General features: G+C 42.9%; 1 protein-coding gene across 5 annotated transcripts in view; it reads left to right on the top strand.

Annotated features, from left to right (window-relative positions):
- The window catches only part of LOC129532709 (NADH dehydrogenase [ubiquinone] 1 alpha subcomplex subunit 8-like), a 201756-nt gene that overhangs the window by 3030 nt on the left and 175456 nt on the right, over positions 1-23270 (top strand). For 4 of the 5 annotated variants that reach the window (XM_063703552.1, XM_063703550.1, XM_063703551.1 and 1 more), the window contains exons 2-3: positions 4258-4421; positions 8412-8577. In XM_063703552.1, coding sequence (XP_063559622.1) covers positions 4258-4421; positions 8412-8577 — 330 coding nt within the window. Of the gene's footprint in view, positions 1-4257; positions 4422-8411; positions 8578-12299; positions 12621-23270 lie in introns of those variants that run through there. The other variant, XM_063703553.1, reaches the window with a different exon arrangement.

The following is a 23270-nucleotide window of genomic DNA, read 5'->3' as shown; positions in this document are numbered from 1 at the left end:
GAAAAAGGAGCCCGTTTGGAGAGCGAGTTAAATACATTTTGGACCTCATTGGCTTAGGAGTTATGACACATCCCCATTGAAAAAGCAGTCAGAAGCTTTGGACTGGAAAGTCCTTGGACACATTTGATAATTTTGAGTAAAAACAAAAATAGCTAATATTTATGGTGTGCTTTCGATGTGATAGGCACTGTTCTTATTATTTTTATATATATTAACTCATTTAATCTTCATAACAGTTCTATTAAGTACTATTCTCTGTTTTACATAAATTTAGGAAAACTCAAGGCATGGTATAAATAAAGTACTATAAAAAGAGGTACAGACGTAGTTTAAGGAGACAAGGACAGGACTAGAAGGTTGATTGGCTCTAGATGGTGACTTTGTCTCAGTTTCCACACCTGCAGACTGTGTAGCCCTGCTGTGCAGTGAGGCTGTTGTGAGAATAAATGAGAAGGATGTTGAAATTCTGTGTTGTTTGAGACAAAGAGATCTGAATGAATTTGAGACGATATTCATGGTAAACAGCTGTGAAAGGATGTTGTTTCTGTTGGAATTCATCAGTCTCAGTGAAGAAGCAGGTGAGGGGATATGGTGACATCTCAGGCTCATCCACCTCAGTGATGGTGATATAATGGGAAGAAGCCTGGTTGGAGGTCACAATCACTGTGTTCTAGTTCTGGGGTTGCCACTGACTCACTGTGTTGTCTCTAGCACATCCCTCTTTTTCATTAATTATGAAACAGACTCAATGTCTTCCTTTATTTTCCTGTGACAGGGATGGTGTTTTATATGCTCAGCAACATGTGTATACCTTCATTTTGATAAGATTTCCACATTTGTAGGGAAATAAATAATGTGTCAGGCTTTTTGGGCCGTATAGTTTTGGGCCTTTGAATAATTGAATCAGCCAGTTAAAGCTCTTTTAAGGCATATGACAAGTAAATATAACTAACTTAATTATTAAAATATATTAAGCTTTTAGAAAAGTTTGAGTGTTAGTTTTTATTCTCCTAGCTGTTTATAGGTAATAAAACAAGCAAATGTGTGCCAGTTTACCTAAATAAATTCTTTTATTTTCAAAAACTTTAATACAAAAACTTTACAGATTTTAAACATAAATTTATTAGAGTCATCATGGCAGATTTCACTTATGTCATAACTTTATCTTTGATAATTATAACAGTTGCACTATTAATAGACATAGTCATAACTTTATTCTCCTTTCTGTAGTGTATAGATTAATTACTCTTGTCATCTTTCCTTGCCTTTTATTAATAACCTAGCTGCATAAAGTGCATAAAAAATAAAATTACAGCTGGGCATGGTGGCCCACGCCTATAATCCCAGCACTTTGGGAGGCTGAGGTGGGAGGATCATCTGAGGTCGGGAGTTTGAGACCAGCCTGACCAACATGGAGGAACCCCGTCTCTACCAAAAATACAAAATTTGCCGGGTGTGGTGGTGCATGCCTGTAATCCCAGCTACTCAGGAAGGCTGAGGCAGGAGAATCACTTGAACCCGGGAGGTGGAGGTTGCGGTGAGCCGAGATTGCGCCACTGCCCTCCAGCCTGGACAAGAGCGAAACTTGGTCTCAAAAAAATAATAAAATAAAATTACAGACTGTTCTCACACAACAATTTTTAATTTTACAAATCAAATTCAGTAGTGTATTAAAGCATAATACACTGTGACAGACTAGATTTTATTCTAGAAATACATTGGATCAGTTTTACAAAATCTGTTAATGCTCTATGTTACATTTATAAATTAATGAAAACAAAGCCTAAAAATTTTAGTCTTTTCTGGTATAGAAAACAACAGTAAAGCAAAACTAATTAGAATTAGAAAGAAGCTTTCTTAACAAGGAATATCCAAACAACTATATTCCAGATACCAACAGCAAATATTATACCAAACTTGCTTTTAATTTTAGAAAAAGGGAAGGTTGTCTGCTGTCATTGCTCTTCATCTGTATTGTCCTGAAGGGGTTGGTTAAAGCAATAAAATAGGAAATGAGAATAAGAAGAAAAAAATAAAGTAGCAGAAGGGAGACAGTTTTTATTTGTAAATGGCAGTTTTTCTGTTAATCTTCTTGAGTTTTGTGTCAGAACTAACAAGAGTTCAGTAAGATGGCTGGAGAGAAAATACAGTATACAAGTAAGCAGTAAACAGTTTGAAAGTCTAATAGAAAAACTATCCTGTTTAGATAGTATCAAAAGTGCTAAAATACTGAGGAATAAACAAGAAATGTTCAAGGTCCCTATAATGAAGGAAACTAGTTTTAACCAAAGGACAAGAATGACTTGACTATGAATAAATGGAGAGAAATACTGTGTTGTGGATGAGAAGGTGTGATTGATGTATTCATATCTGTTTTCTAATTATTGTATCCCCATTTTCTAGCAAAGAGTGGGTGCTCAACAGCTACTTGTGCTAGACACTATTTTGGGTGCTTGGTGTGTACCGTATTCAACATTATATTTAATTACCATAGCTTAATATAGGGAGAATTGATATCTTTACAGTAGTGGATCTCTGTTGAAAACAAAATCCCTTCCCTCTGGGAGCTTATGTTCTAGTCACACACAGACCACTCAGGGGCTCTTAAAATTATTGAGAAAGATGTTAATGACCCCAGTGTAATTGGTGCTTAATACAGAAACTGTGCTTACAGAGAGGAAAGAACAAGTATGTCTAGAATTGATCAGACTTAGCACATGAATGCTAAGACCAGACCACATGAGTGACCACTGATGACAGCTTATATAAGATGATTAGAGAGAGGCTCTCTGAGGATGTGAAGTTTCAGCAGGCACCCAGTATTATAAAAAGTGCCCATTGTTCCCTAATTTAACATATAACTAAATTTAATACAATTTGAATGCAAATTATTGGGGGAAGGTGTTCATCTGAAAGAATAGCCAAAAAAGTTTTGAAAAGGAAGAATGAGGAGGATGGTTCTCCCAGATAACAAAATGTTATCTTCAGTGACAGTAATTAAAACATTGTGGTATTGGTATAAGAAAAGGTAGTACAGAAAAGGGACCACAGGTCTCTTGCTTAAGCAGCTGTTTGTAGGCCCTGGACAGTTTGCAGTTCTCTCTGAGCTGGCTATATCTACACTGTGTATCTTCTCAAGAAAATATCACTAAAATACTATTGAGCGAAACTGGTGGGCATAGTTAAAGGGATGGCAACCTTGGATATGCTCTGATTTTTAAAAAATTTGTAGATTTTAGTACTTTATTATTAGTTATTACTAGATGGACTAGATGGACTATTACTAGACGGACTAGATGCTCTTTGTGATCTCTTCCAGCCTCATCTTCTGTGACTCCGTAGTCCTCTGGGAGTTTTATTTATCCTTTAATTTAATTTAATTTAATTTTTTTTTTTTTTGAGACAGAGTCTTGCTCTGTCACCCCGGCTGGAGTGCAGTAGCATGATCTTGGCTCACTGCAACCTCTGCCTCCTGGGTTCAAGCAATTCTCATGCCTCAACCTCCCTAGTAGCTGGGATTACAGGTGTGCACCACCACGCCAGATACATCTCTAGTATCTTTACTAGAGACAAGCTTTCACCATGTTGGCCAGGCTGTTCTTGAGCTCCTGGCCTCAAGTGATCTGCCTGCTTTGGCCTCCCAAAGTGCTGGGATTACCTGTATGAGCCACTGTGCCCAGCCTTATATATCTATTAATTTTATTCCAGCAGCAGAAACTCAGCAAAGCTCTCCAGAGTTGGTTCCTCTCCCTGCATCCCAGAAGACTTCATCCTTCTCTACACCCCTTTTCTCTCTACCATAAATAAAGATTCTATTAGGGGTGCCATTTCTTCTGCTCTAAAATGGGAATATTAATCTCTTCATGAGACTATTGTAAAAGTGAAGAAAATAATATATGTGAAAGAGCTTCGTGTTCTCTAAATCACCATAGATTTTAAAGAATCGCTGGGCGAGGTGGCTTATGCCTGTAATCCCAGCTACTTGGGAGGCTGAGGCAGCAGAATCGCTTGAGCCTGGGAGGCCGAAGTTGCAGTAAGCCGAGATCGCGCCACTGCACTCCAGCCTGGGGGATGGGAGTGAAACCCTGCCTCAAAAAAAAAAAAAAAAAATTATTATTATGACAGTGTTTAATTTTCTTGGTAAAGTCAGAACAGTGCTACTTTTGTGTTCTCTATTCTGACCCGCATGAGGTAAAGCTGAGAAAGTGGTATTCTGGTTCACAGTCTGTGGCCTTTGTCCCATCTTTCCTTTCCTAGGTGAAAATTAGTTCTGCTGTGCTTAAAGCTGCGGCCCATCACTATGGAGCTCAATGTGATAAGCCCAACAAGGAGTTTATGCTCTGCCGCTGGGAAGAGAAAGATCCGAGGCGGTGTTTAGAGGAAGGCAAACTGGTCAACAAGTGTGCTTTGGACTTCTTTAGGTAAAAATCTTTGGTATCAGTGCCTACTTGGTTGAAGCATAAAGGTTTAAATGAATAAGTGAACAGCCAGCTAATAATCTGGATTTTATTAGGAAGTACATAGGCTTTGAAATCAGACCAAGGTAAAACATTCAAAGGATGATAATTATTTTTGGTTTTGTTTTTATTATCTGGCAAGTTCTTTTATCTCCATGAATCTCAGTTTCCAAATTGTAAAATAATACCTATCTAGGTTTGCTAAGCAAGTGACTGGTGACCATTTTTGCTACAGCAAGGGGAAAGTCTTTTTGCTGTGAAAAATTTGAAAAGGCACGTAAAACAACCTATCACAGTCCTTTTTAAGCAGGCATTCACTAGGTTTTGTCACTACTACAGAACACAGGTATGATGGAAAGAAAACTGTATTCGGAGTTAGGTTTTAGGTAGGTCATTGTGCTTGATACTTAAGTAAAAAAAAACTAAACAGTGTAATTGTAGGAAAATGTTTTAACAAGCATATTAGCACTCTATTTAAAAGGAGAGAGAGTGAACTCAAAGGAAATTGGCTCTTGTAACTCTGAAGTCCAGAAATAGGGCTGGCATCAGGCAGGGCTGGATTCAAGGGCTTAAATAATTTCACAACTACTTGATGTCTTTTTGCCTCTCCTCTTTTCACAATCTCTTAGTCCTGGTTTTCTCTGTTGACCTCATTTCAGAAAGACTCTCACCTTGCTGTACCAAAAATGGCCACCAGCCACTCGAGTTGCTGTTCTGTTGATACTTGCTTAGCAAACCTAGACAAAGTGTGCCCTTTATCCAGAAGTGAGCAGAAGCTCCTGAACTGAGTCTAATTGTCCTGGCTGGCGGACTTCGTATACGTATCATTGCATCACTTGTGCTTCAGGAGATAAAAAGCTCTAATTGGTCAGGCCTGAGATGGGGAGTGGACTTAGCTTCATCCAAACCACATTGCTGAGAGACAGGGAGGGGTTGTTCCCAAAGGAAAATTAGAAGGATGTTACAGAAGAATGGGGAATGACTGCTGGCTAGGCAGAAACCACCGATGTCCACTACAATGAAGTTAGAGAAAAAAAATAGATACCTTAGCACAGTAGCTGCTTTCCTCCTTTCTTGCATCTGCTGTCTCTGTCCCTATGCAAAGATATTTTTGTGGTTATAATCATAGTATGTATACATTGAGAAATTCATTTTTCACTTGATATTATTGGAAACATTCTTCGAAGTTGCTATATAGTCTTCATGATCATCTTTTTTTTTTTTTTTTTTTTTTTTTGAGACGGAGTCTCACTCTGTTGCCCAGGCTGGAGTGCAATGGTGTGATCTTGGCTCACTGCAACCTCTGCCTCCTGGCTTCAAGCGAGTCACATGTCTCAGCCTCCTGAATAGCTGGGTCTACAGGCCTGCGCCACTACGCCTGGCTAATTTTTTTGTATTTTTGGTAGAGATGGGGTTTCAGCATGTTGGCCAGGCTGGTCTTGAACTCCTGACCTCAAGTGATCAGCTCTCCTTGGCCTCCCAAAGTGCTGGGATTGCAGGTGTGAGCCACCGCACCTGGCCATGATCATCATTCTTAATGGTTATATATTATTCCATCAGTGGATAAACCAACCATAACGTACCTGACCAATTCCTGTTATTGAACATCATTGTTGATTTCAGTTTTTGATTATTTTGGATAAATCTGCAGTGGTTACCTTTGCGTATAGATCATTTTCATCAGTTAATAATTCCTTGGCATAAATTTCCTAACAGTGAGTTTACTCTATAAAGGGCTTTGAACATCATTATGGCTCTTGAACTGTATCGCTTTTTTTTTTTTTTTTTTTTTTGAGGTGGGGTGTCGCTCTGTTGCCCAGGCTGGAGTGCAGTAGCATGATCTTGGCTTACTGCAAGCTCCGCCTCCCGGCTTCACACCATTCTCCTGCCTCAGCCTCCCGAGTAGCTGGGACTATAGGCACCCAGTACCACGCCTAGCTAATTTTTTGTATTTTTAGTAGAGACGGGGTTTCACGATGGTCTCAATCTCCTGATCTTGTGATCCATCTGCCTTGGCCTCCCAAAGTGCTGGGATTACAAGTGTGAGCCACCGTGCCCAGCAAATGCTTTTGTTTTTTAAATGTTGGATCAATTTATGCTGTCCTCAGCGCTGGATTCTGGTATGCATAGTATTTAAATATTTGGGAGGTGCAAATATTTAATTTGCAGTATTTGGGAGGTGCAAATGTTTCAATTTGCATTGATTTGATTACCAGCGAGATTGAGTGTGTGTGTGTGTTTATTTAAACAATTTTTCTTTTTTTTTTTTTTGAGACAGAGTCTCACTCTGTCACCCAGGCTGTAGTGCTGTGGCGTGATCTTTGTTCGCTGCAACCTCTGCCTCCTGGGTTCAAGCGATTCTCGTGCCTCAGCCACCTGAGTAGCTGGGATTACGGGTGTGTGCCACCTGCCTGGCTAATTTTTGTATTTTTAGTAGAGATGGGGTTTCGCCATGTTGGCCAGGCTGGTCTTGAACTCCTGGCCTCAAGTGATCCACCCACCTTGGCCTCCCAAGGTGCTGGGATTACAGGCATGAGCCACAGCATCCAGCCTAAACAATTTTTATTTTCTAAGAGAACTTTTGCAAAGCATTTTTTCCATGGCCCAGTGGTAGTACATTTTAAGGAATGTTTGGATTTCACAAATTCCCAAGGTGCCTAACTGCCTCCATAGAGGAATTTCTCACTGCTGAAGTTGCTGGTTTTAGGCATTAGTAGATAATTGTTAGGTATGGGTAACAGGGTCCAGAACAGGGATCCGTGCTACTAGAGTAGTGGCTTGCAGCCCGTCTGCTGCTGCTGCGTTTTGGAGGAATATAAAACTCCCATTGGAAATGGTTGCTTTCTACCAAAGTGATTCTTGAGTAGAAGTTATGTGGGTGCAGGTTATGCTTAGTATACCCGGAAGGGAAACCTAAGAAGCTGGTGACGTTGGTGGACCTCTAGGAGAGCAACTGAGTGGCTTATTGGGCAGGGTGGAAAGCAGATTTTTCACTGTATACTTCCTTAAGCCATCTCTGAGATCCTTCCTTCCTGATCCATGTTAAACAAGATTCATGTGAGAGTGTAGCTAGATTTCTGGAGTATGACAGGTAAGCACTTAAATAATAAAATTATTATTTCATTGGGAGAAAGAGGTGTTCTGAATTTCACTGCCTCAAGTATGGCTTTGACATAAAATGATGGTATTTTATTCTTGCTTGAACATGCATACTAGCAGGGTTGAATGATAAGATAAGGAGGATTTTGCAAAAAACTGAAACTTATTCTTTTTATACACAGAAGTTAAATTTTCTCTAGCGATTTTTGATGGCCACAGAATGAATTATATGCTAGCCTGCTTCTTAACAGAGAATACCAAATATAATATAACTTTGTTCTTGATAGCAAGGATTAATATCTATTTTTGTTCAATGCGTAAATAAAATGAGGACCTTGAGCTTTTGAGGAGTGGAGTACAGTTTGTCTTTATACTGAATGATCCCAGGATCTTCTGCTTGTTAGTTTGTGTATTTGCTTTTTATAATTCTGTCTCTTCCTTTGCCGTTGTCTGTCGCGTTTGACTTCTATCAGCATGTCCATGATTTAATTATGCCTCCTTCTCTTCTAAATTTGCTAAGCTGATACCCTTAGAGGAATTGGATCTGAAGAAAAGAATAAATAGGCCCCAAGTAAGGAGTTCCCCTCTGAGTAAAATAGGCGTGCATTAGGCTACGCTCTTTTCTTCTTACTATATAAAGAAATTAGGTTTTCTACCTCAGAAATCTTTTTTGTTTACTAACTTGTTCTCAAATTGAGGATCCTGAAGTTGTCTTGTAAGTGAGGTAAGAATATGTACTCACATACCTTTCAAAAAGCAAGGCTATGTATTTGAGATCTGTACCTATTTTTTTCTCACTTTTCTGTTTTTCATTGTTTTGCAAAGAGATGCCCCTAACCCAGCTTTCTTTTCCAGGCAGATAAAACGTCACTGTGCAGAGCCTTTTACAGAATATTGGACTTGCATTGATTATACTGGCCAGCAGTTATTTCGTCACTGTCGCAAACAGCAGGCAAAGTTTGACGAGTGTGTGCTGGACAAACTGGGCTGGGTGCGGCCTGACCTGGGAGAACTGTCAAAGGTAAAAAGGCTTCTGCTGGAGGTCTCACTTTCTGACTCGGGTGGGATAAAGGCAGGAGGTGGTCAGCAAAGGGTCTCTGTAAATACAGATATGATGTAAGAACTTACCAGATTTACCAAACATATTAGGCAGTGATTATGCACAATCCAGAAAGGAATTTTTAAAAATAGAAATATTTCTGGCCGGGCGTGGTGGCTCACGCCTGTAATCCCATCACTTTGGGAGGCTGAGGTGGGCAAATCATGAGGTCAGGAAATCGAGACCATCCTAGCTAACATGGTAAAACCCCGTCCCTACTAAAAATACAAAAAATTAGCCGGGCGTGGTGGTGGGCGCCTGTAGTCCCAGCTACTTGGGAGGCTGAGGCAGGAGAATGGTGTGAACCCGGGAGGTGGAGCTTGCAGTGAATGGAGATTGTGCCACTACCTCCACTCCAACCTGGGCAACAGAGCGAGACTCCGTCTCAAAAAAAAAAAAAAAATTTCTTTAGGCCTTCTAGCATGTGCAGATTTGTTTTTAGTTAATTAGCTAATTAAAGAACAGAAGGGAGTAGAGAAAGATAAAGTATTAGTGAAACACTGTCAGTTGAAAACATTGTGGAGGTTATTGTGGAATTCACTGGGGAAATAGGATCAGGCTTATGCCACATTTTTCAGGAACATATCTAAGATTTTTTTTTAAAAAACTACATTCTTGTAGTTTTAAAAGTGTTTCTCTTTCTCCTATATTTCCTATCTTAGTTGTGACACCACCGTCTGTTGAAACATCAGAGCTAGAAACCTGAATTCTTCATTCCCTACTGATTCCATGCAGTCATCACTTCCTTTAGATTAGCATCTTCTGGAATTTTTTTTTTTAATCCTCTCATTGTTCCTGCTGCTGTTATCTTATTCTTGGACAGGAGTTCTTAACCTGGGGTACATGAATTTCTGGGAGAGGAGGGTGGATCAATGTGGGCTTTAGATGAAATTGAAGAATTGAGGATTAAATTACACCTCCACAAGAAGAGTGATCTGTGTGGAAAACAAATCTTACGTCACTGTGTTTTTAAAAACTGTACGGGGACTCTGCATTGCTGGTGAGATAAAGCATCTTCTCCATAACATGGCATGCAGGCCCTTTATGATCTGACCCATCCCTGCTTCTTCAGCCTCAGCTCCCTCCGTTCCCCGTGGGACAGCACAGGTAGCAAGGCATGGAGGAAAAAACTCAGGTCTCACTCTCTCTCCTAGGCTGGAATGCAGTGGTGCAATCACAGCTCACTGCAGCCTTGACTTCCTGGGCACAGGTGATTCTCCCACCTCAGCCTCCCAAGTAGCTGGGACTACAGGTGCAGGCCACCATGCCCAACTAATTTTTGTATTTTAGTAGAGACAGGATTTTGCTATATTACCCAGTCTGGTCTTGAGATCCTGAGCTCAAGCAGTCCTCCCACCTTAGCCTCCCAGTGTGATGGGATTACAGGTCACCATACCCGGTCTAGTTCCCTTCTCTTTGTGTATAGCATCTGTGAATGGTTGGATTATAAGCTTGGTGTCATAAGTAATAATGTAGCAATTTTTTTGTCTTTTATATCTGGCTTGATTATTTTCAGATACTTTCTGATGTACTGAACATATTATTTTAAATAGTTGATAATTCTAGGTTGGAAAGTGGTAGAACTTATACATGTAACAAATAAAACTACCTTTTCTCATTTCTGACTTATGAAAGAAGAAATAACAAGTCATGCTAGTAAGAAAGCATATTTATTCTTGAATCTTTGTATTAACATTTTTTAAAACTCTGTGAGATAAAAAAAAAATTCTCTTAACTCTTTTCAAAAGTGTATTTCTCAATCAGGTGCCATGGCTCACACCTGCAATTCTAGCACTTTGGGAGGCTGAGGCAGGAGGATCGCTTGAGCTCACGAGTTCAGGACTAGCCTGGGCAACATTTTTTTTGTTTTTCTTTTTGAAGTGGAGTCTCACTCTGTCACCCAGGCTGGAGTATAGTGCCACGATCTCTGCTCACTGCAACCTCTGCCTTCCGGGTTCAAGCAATTCTGCTTCAGCCTCTTGAGTAGCTGGGATTACAGGCACCCGCCACCATGGCCAGCTAAATTTTGTATTTTTAGTAGAGATGGGGTTTCACCATGTTGCCTGGGCTGGTCTTGAACTCTGACCTTAAGTGATCCACCTGCCTCAGCCTCCCAGAGTGCGGGGATTACAGGCATGAGCCACTGTGCCCAGCCAGTTTCATAAATGTCTTTAATTCCTTAAAGGAGCTGCAAATACCAGGGAACCACTAGTGGATCATTAGGAACCATCTGTACTTATGACAGGGCGGTGGGATAACTTTCAAAAGCAAACAAACAAAACTAGTAGGCTTGAAGACTTAGGTTCCAGCTTTAGCTCTGACATTAGTGTGTATCTTATCTTAGGCATGCCAACCTCCCTGGTCTTCATCTGTGCACTAGAGATAATAATGCCTCATAAGGTGGTTATAATAATAATTGTGTGATTGTATACACAAAAGCTCTGTTCCCAATAAAAGGTTTCTGAATTTATACATCTAGGAAGATGAATCTGGTCATTTTACATGAGGTGACTTAAGAGTTCAGACCAGTAGAGGAATAATCAGAAGACTGCTGACAGCTGTGGCCTTATGTCTTCTTACTTCTCTGGGCCTATTTCTTTATCTTGAAAATGACAGCAGTTTCTGCTGGCTTTCCAGTTGAGATTTTTGTGACCATTGGGGGATGCTGTGAGTGTAAATTATCTCTCTCCCTGTTGCAGTTTAGTACTTCACCACTCTCCTGGCTTATTGGCTCAGCTCCCCAGTATGGGTCTTGCCTCTCTCCAGTTTAGCTTTCACACTTCCCAGCCTACAGAGATGGGATTTAGTTACTGCCGTGCTTCAGTGGCACCTGTTAACCATCAGGTTAAAACGCAAACACCTTTGCATATCATTTAATACCCTTTATCATGTGGCCTGTCCACCACTGTAGTGTGGTATTAAGAAGCACAAGCTTTGGAGCAGGCATATCTGGCTTTGGGTACGATTTCTTCCACTATTAGCTAGGTGGCCTCAGGGAGCCCCTGCAGAATGACCTCATAAGAGTGAAAATGGGATGGAATCATGTGCTCAGCATCATTTCTAGCAATAAGTTCTTGGTGAGATGCTTCATCTCCCTCCATTCTTCATGCAGCCTTTGATTCAGCCATTCTGAAGACATGCCTGCCTATCTTCATATGTACTCTTTATTTGGAAAGTCTTTTCCTCCCTTGCCTTTCTGACTGGCTCCTGCTCAGACTTTAAGCTAAGTCTTACCTCCTTAAAAATATTCCAGACCCCCAGCCTTCAGGATGGGTTAGATGTGCACAGTCCTTGCTCCTATAGAGGCAGTTCCTGTCTCCATCATTGCCATTAGGCATCAGGGTAATTTGGAAATCTTGGTTGTTACTCCTGGCTTTCTCCCTCACTAGACTGTGATCCCCTTGAGGACAGTATCTTGTTCCCTTCTGTATCCCTAGTTTCTACCACAGGGAATGACATAAAGTAGGCTTTCCTGAGTGTTTGTTCAACGATTAAATAAGTCTGAATGTGATTTGCTGGGAATTTAAGTCGGGGAGCAGTTGTAGCAGTGGGAGCAATGAGGAGACACCAGGAGGTACGTTGATGGTTACAGATACCTCCACCCTAGCTTTCAACTTTGCTTTTGCCCTCTTCACCCTTCCCAGGTCACCACAGTGAAAACAGATCGACCTTTACCGGAGAATCCCTATCACTCAAGACCAAGACCGGATCCCAGCCCTGAGATCGAGGGAGATCTGCAGCCTGCCACACATGGCAGCCGCTTTTATTTCTGGACCAAGTAAAGATGGGTCCGTGGCCCACACTCAGTCATGTGCCCAGACAATGACTGATGAAAATGCCCATGCAGTTTGCATCGACTGATAGTGTGTTCTTTCTGGGTTCACAAACATTAACAAAAAAGTTAATTTATGTGACTTGGCAGTTATTCTATACCATTTCCTGTCCATTAAAAATTTTAAAGGAAACGGTTGTATTTTATTATGTTTTATGTGACCTTTTGGCCTTTAAAGCTGACTTCCCCTTGCTTTTTCTTCTTGTGGTCCTGCCTGTTCCTCTTGCTTTGCTTTAGGCACTCGCTCACGTGGCTGGGGATCCCTGTTAGAACAGGCAGAAGTGGCCATGTGAAGGAAAGGCTTTGTTACTTTAGGCAGCTCCTTGGGGTGTGTCTGTGTTCACACATTTTGAAGTCTCAGCTCTCTTTCCTTCCATCCAACGTCTTAGGCAAATAGATTTCTCTAAAGGTCATACAAGGGGAGCCTCCAGGATAGAAGTGCAGAAACTTCTTTGAGGTGTGACTCAGGGAATGGGAGGGGCCCCTAGCAGGGTCTCATGCAGTCTTGCTCAAAAACTTCCACCACTTCCCCTTGATATCCCATCCTCAAGCATTATAACCCAGATGTTTTTCCTGATAGACAAGGGAGGTGGAGGCTGAGCTTCCAGCTCCAAAGCCAGGAAGTCTGGAGGTCTGAGTGTCAATTCCAACCTTGGGTGTGTTCCTTAACCTCTTGTGAGAGGTTGAGTTTGAGGACAAACTAAAGGGCACATGCTTATCTACCTCCTGGGCAGGTTAAAGCCACAAGTGTTTATAAAGCTCTTTGGTTCAAAGCACTATTACGTCTTTTTTCCCCTTTCATTCAATTCCTTTTTCACTACTAGGCTGTTTCCTCCACATCTGACTGGGTCATTTTATGCCTTCTGGTTATGGCTTTAAATTGCCTGTGACCCCGCATAAGTCTTCTCAGCTCCCTGGGCCTTGGTTACCTCTTTGCAGCACTCTAAAAAGCAAAGCAGTTGGACAAGAGTCTTTGTGAAGGCCCTTCCAGCTCATTGTAGATTTTCTAAGTGGGGAGATTGCTGTGAGGCACCAGGCAGATGAGGTGCAGGGTCTGTTGCCTGGCGTGCTAGGACAGTTCAAAGAAAAAGCACTGTGTGATCTGCCATGCCCGCTTCTGCACCTGGTGCTGACCCCACAGCCGGAAGCATTTTGGATGCTTCCAGCAGAACCCCCACCTGTTCTGCAAAAGTTACTTGCCAACCAACTTTTGCCTCAGATTCTCTAATGAAAAATAATACTTTTTTTTTGCATTTTTTTCAATAGCTGAGACAAAACCCACTAACCTTTTGGTGGCCAAGTAATTGGAATTCACCTCTGGTGGGTAAGGTATGAGCATGGCTGCAGATTGGTGTTTATATGATACTTCAACCCACATGTTGCTTCCTAGGTTCCTTCTGCAAAGGAAGCTGCGCCTTGCATAAATAATAATATTGTGCACTGTGCTAAGTGCTTTACATGTTTCACCTCCTTCAATGCCCAGAGTCCTTTGAACGAGGTACTACAGGTCATATTCATTTCACAGATGAAGGAAGTTAAAGTTTAGCGAGAGGTTAAGAAGCCCCAGTCTGATATATAAGAAGTGGTAGATACAGGATACAAGTGAAGATTGTCTGGTTCCAATGGCCACACTCCTATTCTTCAAAGCCATGAGTGGTTCTCAGCTTTGAGTGCACATTGGAATCACCTGAGAGGCCTTTAAATCCTGAAGTTTGGATCCTACCCGCAAAGATTCTGTTGTAATTGGTGTGTAGTGTGGCCTGAGCTTGGAATTTTTGAAAGCACTCCCGGCCCATTCCGATGTGAAGCCAAGGTGTAGAACCACATCCTGATTTTAGACATGAGGAAGCAAAAGTACAGGAGGCTACCTGCTAGTAAGTAGTAAGTGGCTAAGCTGAGATTTAAACCCAGATACATCTGATTCCAAAGCCCCTACTCTCAAAATAAATGGGTGTATATGGAGATCCTAATAAAATGATTTTGATTCAGTAGGTCTGCGGTAGGTCCTGAGATTTCTAATAAGCTGTTTCTTGGTGCTAAGGGCACTGGTCCATAGATCACACGGGTAATGAGGGAATAAACCATACCGTCTTTCTGAGAAGGATCTATGACTAATTTACCTGCTGCAACTTCTAGCACTGTTCACTCCCCAAATGTTAATTCACCTCTTTAGAACCAGAGCAACGCATCTTGAACTGTTAATGGTTTCAAATTCAATTCTAGGATGTAACTTTTGCCCAAGTTGGACAGCAGTTCTTGCCTCCCCCCTCCCCACCTTGCTTTGAATTCCTTGAACAAAGAAACTAACTTTTGGCTTTCCTGTACTCTCGATGGGATTACACGACATCATAGCCTTCTAGGACAGAAGAGTCTAAGTAATTAAATATAATAATTTCTTAAGTCTCTCACAACAAGTGCCTGTCTCAATTTCAGTAGGTAAAAGGTCACAGAACAATTGGAAAGCAGTTAGTGGGAAGGATTCCTGAACAGGACTTCAAATAATAGAAACTCTTCCTGGTGGTTTGGCTTGAGAATAATGAGATGAATTCCTTATATCCCCAAAGGAAATTTATCTGACTCCTTTCCTCTGCCAAGCCTGTTCCTGTCTTCCCTATCTGAGTTAATGGTGTCTCCATCCTCCCAGTGTCAAATAACCTGAGATGCATCTTTGACTCTTCCGTTTACTCCAAGTTCCAATCCAACATCAAGTCCTGTTGAGTTTCTTCTGTAATCGCTCTCATTTGCTACTTCCTGTTTTATCTCACTGTCACTTTCCTAGGCTGTTTTTGTTCCCCTTGCCTGGATTATTAAATGACTTCCTAAGTGGTCTCCCATTGCCATCTCCCTCTCCAGTCCATCCTCAAGTTTGCTCCACGTGCCTCTGCTACTCAGAAGCCTTCAGGGGCTCACAAATGGCTGCTAACTAAAGCCCAAATCCTTACTGGCATTCTGACACTCCATAACCTGGCCCTAGCCTAGCCCATTTCCCCATCATTATCTTACTTCTTCTTATGTAGCCTATACTCTACAACATGCTATTCATCAAGAATTTTTAGATCTTCACGAACGCTATCCCCTTGCCGGGAAACAGTCCTTCCCCATATCTGCCTCTTGAAAGTCTACCCATCTCTAAAGGCAAACACGAATGGTGTCTTTCCCAGGAAGTAGCCCCTTCCTACAGCCAAAAATGGTCTTTCCTGCCCCTTTGTTCCCATGACACAATGTAGTATGATGGTTGGGCATGAGGGCTCTAGAGTTGGGCTGTCTGGATTTGAATCCAGGCTCTGGTCATTTAATGGCTGTGTGACCCTAGAGAAGATACTTAACCTTTCTGTACCTTATAGTCCTCATCTGTAAAATAGAAGGGGAAGGAGATGACAGTAATAGTACCTGCCTTCTGGGATGGCTATGAGTATATAGTGAGTTACACACACAAAATGCATAGTAGAGGGTTGATAAATGGTAGCATTGTTATAAGACTGTATTTGAGTAACACCTGTCGTGACCCTGGCTGTGTCTTACCTCTCCTGTTCTCAGCGCTGCAAGAGTTGGACTTCTATCTTATTTCTATTTCTATATCCTAGTGCCCAGTATATGACAAACATCCAGGAAATGATTAACTGTACACGAAGTTTACCTTTCCAGAGGACTTCCAAATCCTTTACGTGCTGTAAAACCACAAACAATAAATTACTTGTAGGTAGAAATGCGAGTAACTCTTTGAGGTTAAATTGCCATCTTTGTAGATATCAAATCCTAGCTGAAATGCTTTGGATATAATAAAGGAATTTTTTTATGCCCTGAAATGGATCATGACATACTTGTGCTTTAAAAAGCTGCTTCTCCTATTTAGGAAGTCTCAGTTTGAGGTCGTGATGCCTTTATGTGTCCTGATTATTTGTGATGTGTGTCACAAGTAATTTAAGTAAGATATTGAAATTTGCAAATTTATTTACTTCTAAAAAATAAGACAGATTCCAGAGACTAGGGAGTAGCTAAGTAAGATGTCCCAGGCTTCATGTATGAAAACTGGTAGATCTGGGAAACAAAATGAAGATTGTCTGTGTGCTTGTCCTTCAAAAGTATTAGAATCTCAGCATTGGATACACATTGGAATCACCCAAGGGGATCCTGAAATACTGATGTCTAGATCTCACCCCCAGAGATTTGGATTTAATTGGTCTGGGGTCAGGCGCGGTGGCTCACGCCTGTAATCCCAGCACTTTGGGAGGCTGAGGCAGGCAGATCACCTGAGGTCAGAAGTTCGAGACCAGCCTGGGCAACATGACGAAACCCCGTCTCTACTAAAAATACAAAAATTAGCTGGGCATAGTGGTACGCGCCTGTAATCCCAGCTACTGGGGAGGTTGAGGCATGACAATCATTTAAACTTGGGAGGTGGAGGTTGCATTGAGCTGAGATCATGCCACCGCACTCCAGCCTGGGTGACAGAGCGAGAATCTGTCTCCAAAGGAAAAAATAAAAATTGGTGTGGTGTGTGGCTTCGACATACAGGCACTGTAATAAGTACTATCGCTCTTGCTCATTCATACTCATAAATACTTTGTTCAGTTGGAGAAAAGGGGGTGTAGTTGCAGCTAGAACTCTGGAAGCACATTAAGTAGTTAATTCATTCAATCAACATTGATTTTGCAGCCTGCCTTTCTAGACATGGGTAGTGAACAAGACAGGGGCCCTGCCCTCGTGGAACTTCCATTCCATTGGTGGAGGCAATAAACAGGCAATTCAAAAACAAGATGATTTCAGGTTGTGATAAATCCTGAGAAGGAACCAAACAGGGTTAATATAATAGTGACTAGCTAGGGGGTGAGGGAACGTTTAAGAAGACAGGCCACAGAAGGACTCTCAGAGCAAGCGCGGTTTGAGCTTCCTCCTGGAGTGTGAAAAGGAGCCAGCCAGTGAAAGAGTGGATGGAAGAGTGTCCCAGTCTGCAGGAACAAACCTTTTGGCAGGAGCAAAACCCCAAGGCAGGGCAGGGCTCACTTTGCTTCAGGAACAGAGAGGAAACTCGTCTGCCTGGAACGTGGTTTTGTATGGAAGAGCCTAATGCAGGTCACAGCCTATCTATAATACTTTCACCTTTATTCTCATGGGGACGTTTCCTGCCATAGGTGTCTCTGCAGTCTGCTGGGTAAAGTCCAGCCTCCCCAGTGTGACAGTCAGTCTCCTTACAGTGTGACTCAGAGCGCTCCAGCTTCATCTCCCACTACTGTCCCCCCACACTCCATCCGTGTTGAGCCCCACTCTGTGCCTTTCCTCTTGCTGTGTCCTCTGCTCAGATGGTCTCCCCTACCTCTTCTTGGTGATCTCTTTCTTGGAGATTCAGCTCACATTTTGTCTCTTTTGTGAAGCGGCTGTCAACATCCCCACCCCCAGCAAGAGAATCACCTCTTCCTCCGTGTTCAGAAGCACCCTGCGCATGACCTGCCTTGTATAACACTCCTTGGGAGCAAGAACTGCATCTCCTTTGCAGTTGTATCTTCTCCTTCGTGTAACAGCAGCCGACACATAGTGCCTGATAACTGCTTGTTGAATGAATGCAGCACAGCCATCACCTCTGCAAAAGAGAGTAGCCTAGTTAATCGTTCAATGTGTATCACTCTATACAGAATAAACACCAGGGCATTTTCTATGCAAAACGAGGCCCGGGATTTTACCTTAATGATTAACGCCATTGGAAAAGATGGGAAACTTGCAAGCTTTTTGCTTTTGTTTTCTCAAAAAGGAAAAAAAAGAAGCCCAGAAATCCGTGTCACAGTCTCAGTAAAAATGCTGTCTGTGAACTGAAGGGAGATGGTTGCATAAAAGGTCAAATTAGGCTGCGGTAATAAGAAATATAAATTACATGCAAGAAATATAAATTGCATGCAAGAAATATAAATTGCATGCCAGTATTCCTTTAATTTGAGGGTTGAATGCAAATTAAGCAGGCATGCCCTTTCTGGAAGCCTTGTTTTAATCAATTCTGCTGCTCTGATGGAAGAGTTGATGCTAGAAAGAAAATGATAATACTGTTCCTTTCCCTTGCTCTCCAAAACTAAGGTATTATGTCATATGACAGTGGTTTGACTTAAAGGCTTTATTTATTTATTTGATTGTTGAACACACAGCACCCTTGGGCTGCTGTGGTTGTTTCCAAGGATCCTAGTGGTGAATTCATACCAAAGAACTTTCCAGAAAGTCCTTTAGCATCTTTTCTTCCATATCACTGTGATGGGCAGCCGGGCAAAGAGGAAAAGCAAGCTGGGCTGCTATGCTGGGCTCCGTCTCTGACCTTGTTATGTGGCCTTGGCAAGCCACTTTCCCCTTTCAGCCAGTTTCTTTAGCTGTAAAATAAAGAGTTGGACCAAGTAGGTATCCAAGCTCTTTTCCATGTCAAGAAATATATGAAACATAGTTTCTCTATTAGCCAGCTTGCTGGGGGAGACAGTGGAGTTTTCATATTTTCTTGAAATAGACCTAATCACCTGGGCAATTCATTCCGGGAATTTCATTAAAATGAGAAGAGCATTTTGGGCTTCTGTTTTAAATAGATCACCCACACTGACATTTGAAGGACAAGATATGGAAGAGATTCTAAGATTTTGTCAACCACTTCCCTCATTAGAAATCATGTGGCTAGGCACGATGGCTCACGCCTGTAATCCCAGCACTTTGGGAGGCCAGGGCAGGTGGATCACTTGAGTTCAGGAGTTTGAGACTAGCCTGGCCAACATGGTGAAACCCCATCTCTACTAAAAATACAAAATTAGCCGGGTGTGATCGTGCACACCTGTAATCCCAGCTACCCCAGAGGCTGAGACAGGAGAATCACTTGAACCCAAGAGGCAGAGTCTGCAGTGAGCGAAGATCACTCCACTGCTCTCCAGCCTGGGCGAGACAGAGTGAGACTCTGTCTCAAAAAAAAACAAAAAAAAAAAAAGGAAAGGAAAAGAAATTGTTTCATGTAACTTTGTTGGCGTTTGAGGCTGAGTTTGTTTAGAGGATTATTATGAGGGCTTTGATCTTAAAAGTTAGAAGAGAAACCTTTTGGAGATCATCCACTACTTGAACTGCCTTTTGATTGGGCCAAATTCGATCTGAATTTCTCTGCCCTCCAGCATTCAGGCTGGCTGAAACTGTGGCTAGTGCTATTGTGTGGAGGAATGGATCGGGAAGATTAAACTACAAGAGTGGGGAGCAGTGCTTGGGACCTTGGAGGAGACCTGAGCATCAGAAGCCTAAAGGGCAGGAGTGGGATCAAAAACTTGACAGAACTGAAGCAGAAAGTTGGGAGATAAACACCCAAATACAAATAGCTGCAAAGGCAGCCGGGCGCGGTGGCTCACGCCTGTAATCCCAGCACTTTGGGAGGCTGAGACGGGCGGATCACGAGGTCAGGAGTTTGAGACCAGCCTGGGCAACATGGTGAAACCCTGTCTCTACTAAAAATACAAAAATTAGCCATGCTTGCTGGTGGGCGCCTGTAATCCCAGCTACTCAGGAGGCTAAGGCAGGAGAATCACTTGAACCCGGGAGGCAAAAGTTGCAATGAGCCAAGATTGCACCACTGCGCTCCAGCCTGGGTGACAGAGCGAGACTCCGTCTCAGAAAAAAAAAAAAATCTACGAACGCTATGAACTGACAGTTTGCAGAACAGAGCATCAGAATGGCCAATAAACATGTGAAAGATGTTTAACCTCAACAGCAATTAGAATAATGCAAAGTAAAACCATAATAAGATGCCATTTAATTAGTTCAGCAAATGTGTAAAAAGTTGATAATATTGAGTATTGACCCAGAAGTGGGGAAATGCATACTCTCCTATGCTACAGGGAGGAGTATAAATTGTTGTATTGATACATTATGTTTGGAAGGTAATTTGGTACATCTATCAAAATATAATGTGTGTACCATTCCTGACCTGTAAACATTCATACCACAGAAGCACTGATTCAAGTACGTTAAGCTGTGTACAAGGATGTTCATTTGGCATTGCTTGTAAAAAAGTGAAGAGAGAGAGAGAAAGAGAGAGAAAAAGCTTCTGTTCATTAGTAGTGAACAGTAAATAAGTTGCAATAGAGCCACACAATGTGATCCCGAACAGCCGTGAAAAGGACGAAAGTGACTCTATTGACATGGGAAATTTCTATGAGGTACAGCTGTCTTGTATGTCAAATTACATGGTGATTATTTGTTTACTGTTCTATTTACCTCCCTTTCTTGACTTGAGCTTCTCAAGGCAGGGACTATGTGTATTTTATCTCTGGCAGAAGCAGAATTAAAACCCAGGGCTAGGCCGGGCATGGTGGCTCACACCTGTAATCCCAGCACTTTGGAAGGCCAAGGTGGGAGGGTCACTTGACCCCAGGAGCTCAAGACCAGCCTGGGCAACATGGTGAAACCCCACCTCTCCAGAAATGAAAAAATTAGCTGGGCATGGTAGCACGTGCCTGTGGTCCCAGCTACTCGGGAGGCTGAGGTGAGAGGATCCCTTGAGCCCAGGACTTCAAGGCTGCAGTGAGCTGTGGTCACGCCACTACACTGCAACCTGGGCAGCACAGCGAGATCCTGTTTCTAAATAAATAAATAAATAACCCATGGCTGTTTGGCTACAAAACCCGGGCTCTTTGCTTCCCTCTTAGTTATCAGTTTCGAGTTGGTGAATTGGATGATTGGTAACGGAAGCATGAGGAGAGACAGGAGAGAATGTGGAGAGTGAAGTGTCTCGCCCAGGCCATGCAGCTCTAAGCATATCACAGTCCAAAAAGCCACTCTGTCTGGTGACTCATGAGACAGTTGAGTCTTCTGTCAGACTTGAGAAACACACTTAACTTCTCTGAAGTTTATTTTTCTCCTTTGAGAAATGAGAATAACAACAGTGCTGCCCTTCTGGGGTGGTTTTGTAGATTCCATGACAAGATGACTATACATTGCCTTGCACCACTAGGTGTGCGGCCAGTGGGACCCCTCAGACTGACAAGTGCCCCCAGCAGGCGGTTTTGAGGCAAGGTGGACAGGCAGAGAGCTTTTCCAGGCAAGAGGGAGGGGCTGGCAGAACACAAAGCCCCAGCCACAGGCTGTCTGAATGGAGGCCCCCAGCACGGTGTTCCCTGTGAGTCAGCCTTGGGCTAATTGGTGGACAAGGGCGTTAATGAAAAGGCCGTGTTTCTTGACAAAAACATCCACCCAGCTTCCAAGCCTGGACACAGCTTGAACCAGTTGTGCAGCTCTCCGCATTTGGGGAGGATTCCAGCCTGCTGGTGACGTGAGCAGGCAGTCGCCCTCTCGTGCCGGGTGAGGGCTCTGACCCATTGCCAAGTCCAGTGTCAGGAATGGTCCGGTGTCAGAGGACTGAACTAACTCATGGAGCGTCGGAATTGTGAGACCCCCAGAGAACCATAAATTCCCTTTACTTCACAGATGGGGAAACTGAGGCCCCAAGATGGGAAGGGTTCAGATAGTAGTGAAATTAGGATTGAGCCTAGACTTCTGACTCCCTCACTGTGGACTACCTGTGTGGCTGCAACTCAATATTAAAAGTTGTGCAGAGTTGGATGCCTGCACAACTTTTAGAGAGGATGGACTCAGAGGCAGGGGAGCAGTGTGAGCAAAGATATGAAATGGGCCTGTAGAAGGCCATGGTGGAAATGATAATTACTGGCGCTTATTAGGTACTTGCTGTTTGCCGAGCACTGCACCAAGGGTTCTACGTTTATTGGCCCACATGTTTCTCACGACGACTTCATGAAATAGGCGTTCCTGTTATTCCCGTTTTATGGATGAAGAAGCTGATGCTCGGAAAGGTTATCTCATTATCGCGGGTCACACAGCTATATATAGTAAGTGGTAGAACTGGGATTTAAACCCAGTTTTGTCTGATTCCAAAACCGTAAGTCTTAACCTACCATACGTAGATAATGCATGCGGAAATGCTTGACACTTAGTAGGCATTTGGAAAAGGTGAATTGACTCTGAATCATGAAAACTGTCAAATCACATTTTTCAAGCCTACCACATGCCAAGCGTTTCCACGTGCGTTATCTACGTGTGGTGTGTTGGCCACCAGCCCTACTATGTTATTACCTCCTTTGATCGATGTGCCAGCTCTGCTAGGTAAGAATCTGTTCCCCAAGTTTTAGATGGAGAGCTCAGGCCCAGAGAAGTTAGGTGGCCTGCCAGCAGAAACACAGCTGGCTGGTGGCAGAGGCATCAGACTCAAAGAGATAAGCATAAAGGATGGCCTGGCCAGGTCTCAGGAGGTGGGGAGGGATGGGGTAGGACCAGGCGCAGGGCAGCAGCCCCTTCCTGGCTTCCTGACAGCGCTATTGTTTGAAGCCGGTTCTTGGACATCCAGGAAATGGGCGACATCACTCCCAACAAAGGGGAGGAACCTGCTTGAACGTCGCAGCTCCACCTCATGCGCTCGCCCTGGGGCTGGAGATGGGAGCCTGGCCAAGGCTGCCTGACCCTTCAGCTCAGCCAAGCCACCCAACCCCCATCCTCAGATCTGGCCTGTTCCCTCTCCTCTCTGCCAGTCCATTCCAAAACTTCAAGCCCTGACCAGCAGACCTGCCTGCCGTAGAACGCATCCCCTGATGCGTTCTCCACTGATTCCCCTCTTTCTGAGAGCCTCTGCCTCCTAGAATCCTGTTGGGTGAGAGTCACCTTCCACCATGCCTCATGGTTGGATAGGAGACTGCACCTTTAATTCTAGGTCTCAAGCCTGGCCTCAGTTTCCTCATCTGTCTGGAGGCAGAGCTGGTCAAGTGGGACTGGCCTG

This window comes from Gorilla gorilla, chromosome 2 (assembly GCF_029281585.2).
Source record: "Gorilla gorilla gorilla isolate KB3781 chromosome 2, NHGRI_mGorGor1-v2.1_pri, whole genome shotgun sequence".
Taxonomy (NCBI): domain Eukaryota; kingdom Metazoa; phylum Chordata; class Mammalia; order Primates; family Hominidae; genus Gorilla; species Gorilla gorilla.
This window is presented reverse-complemented; position numbering and strand designations above follow the sequence as displayed.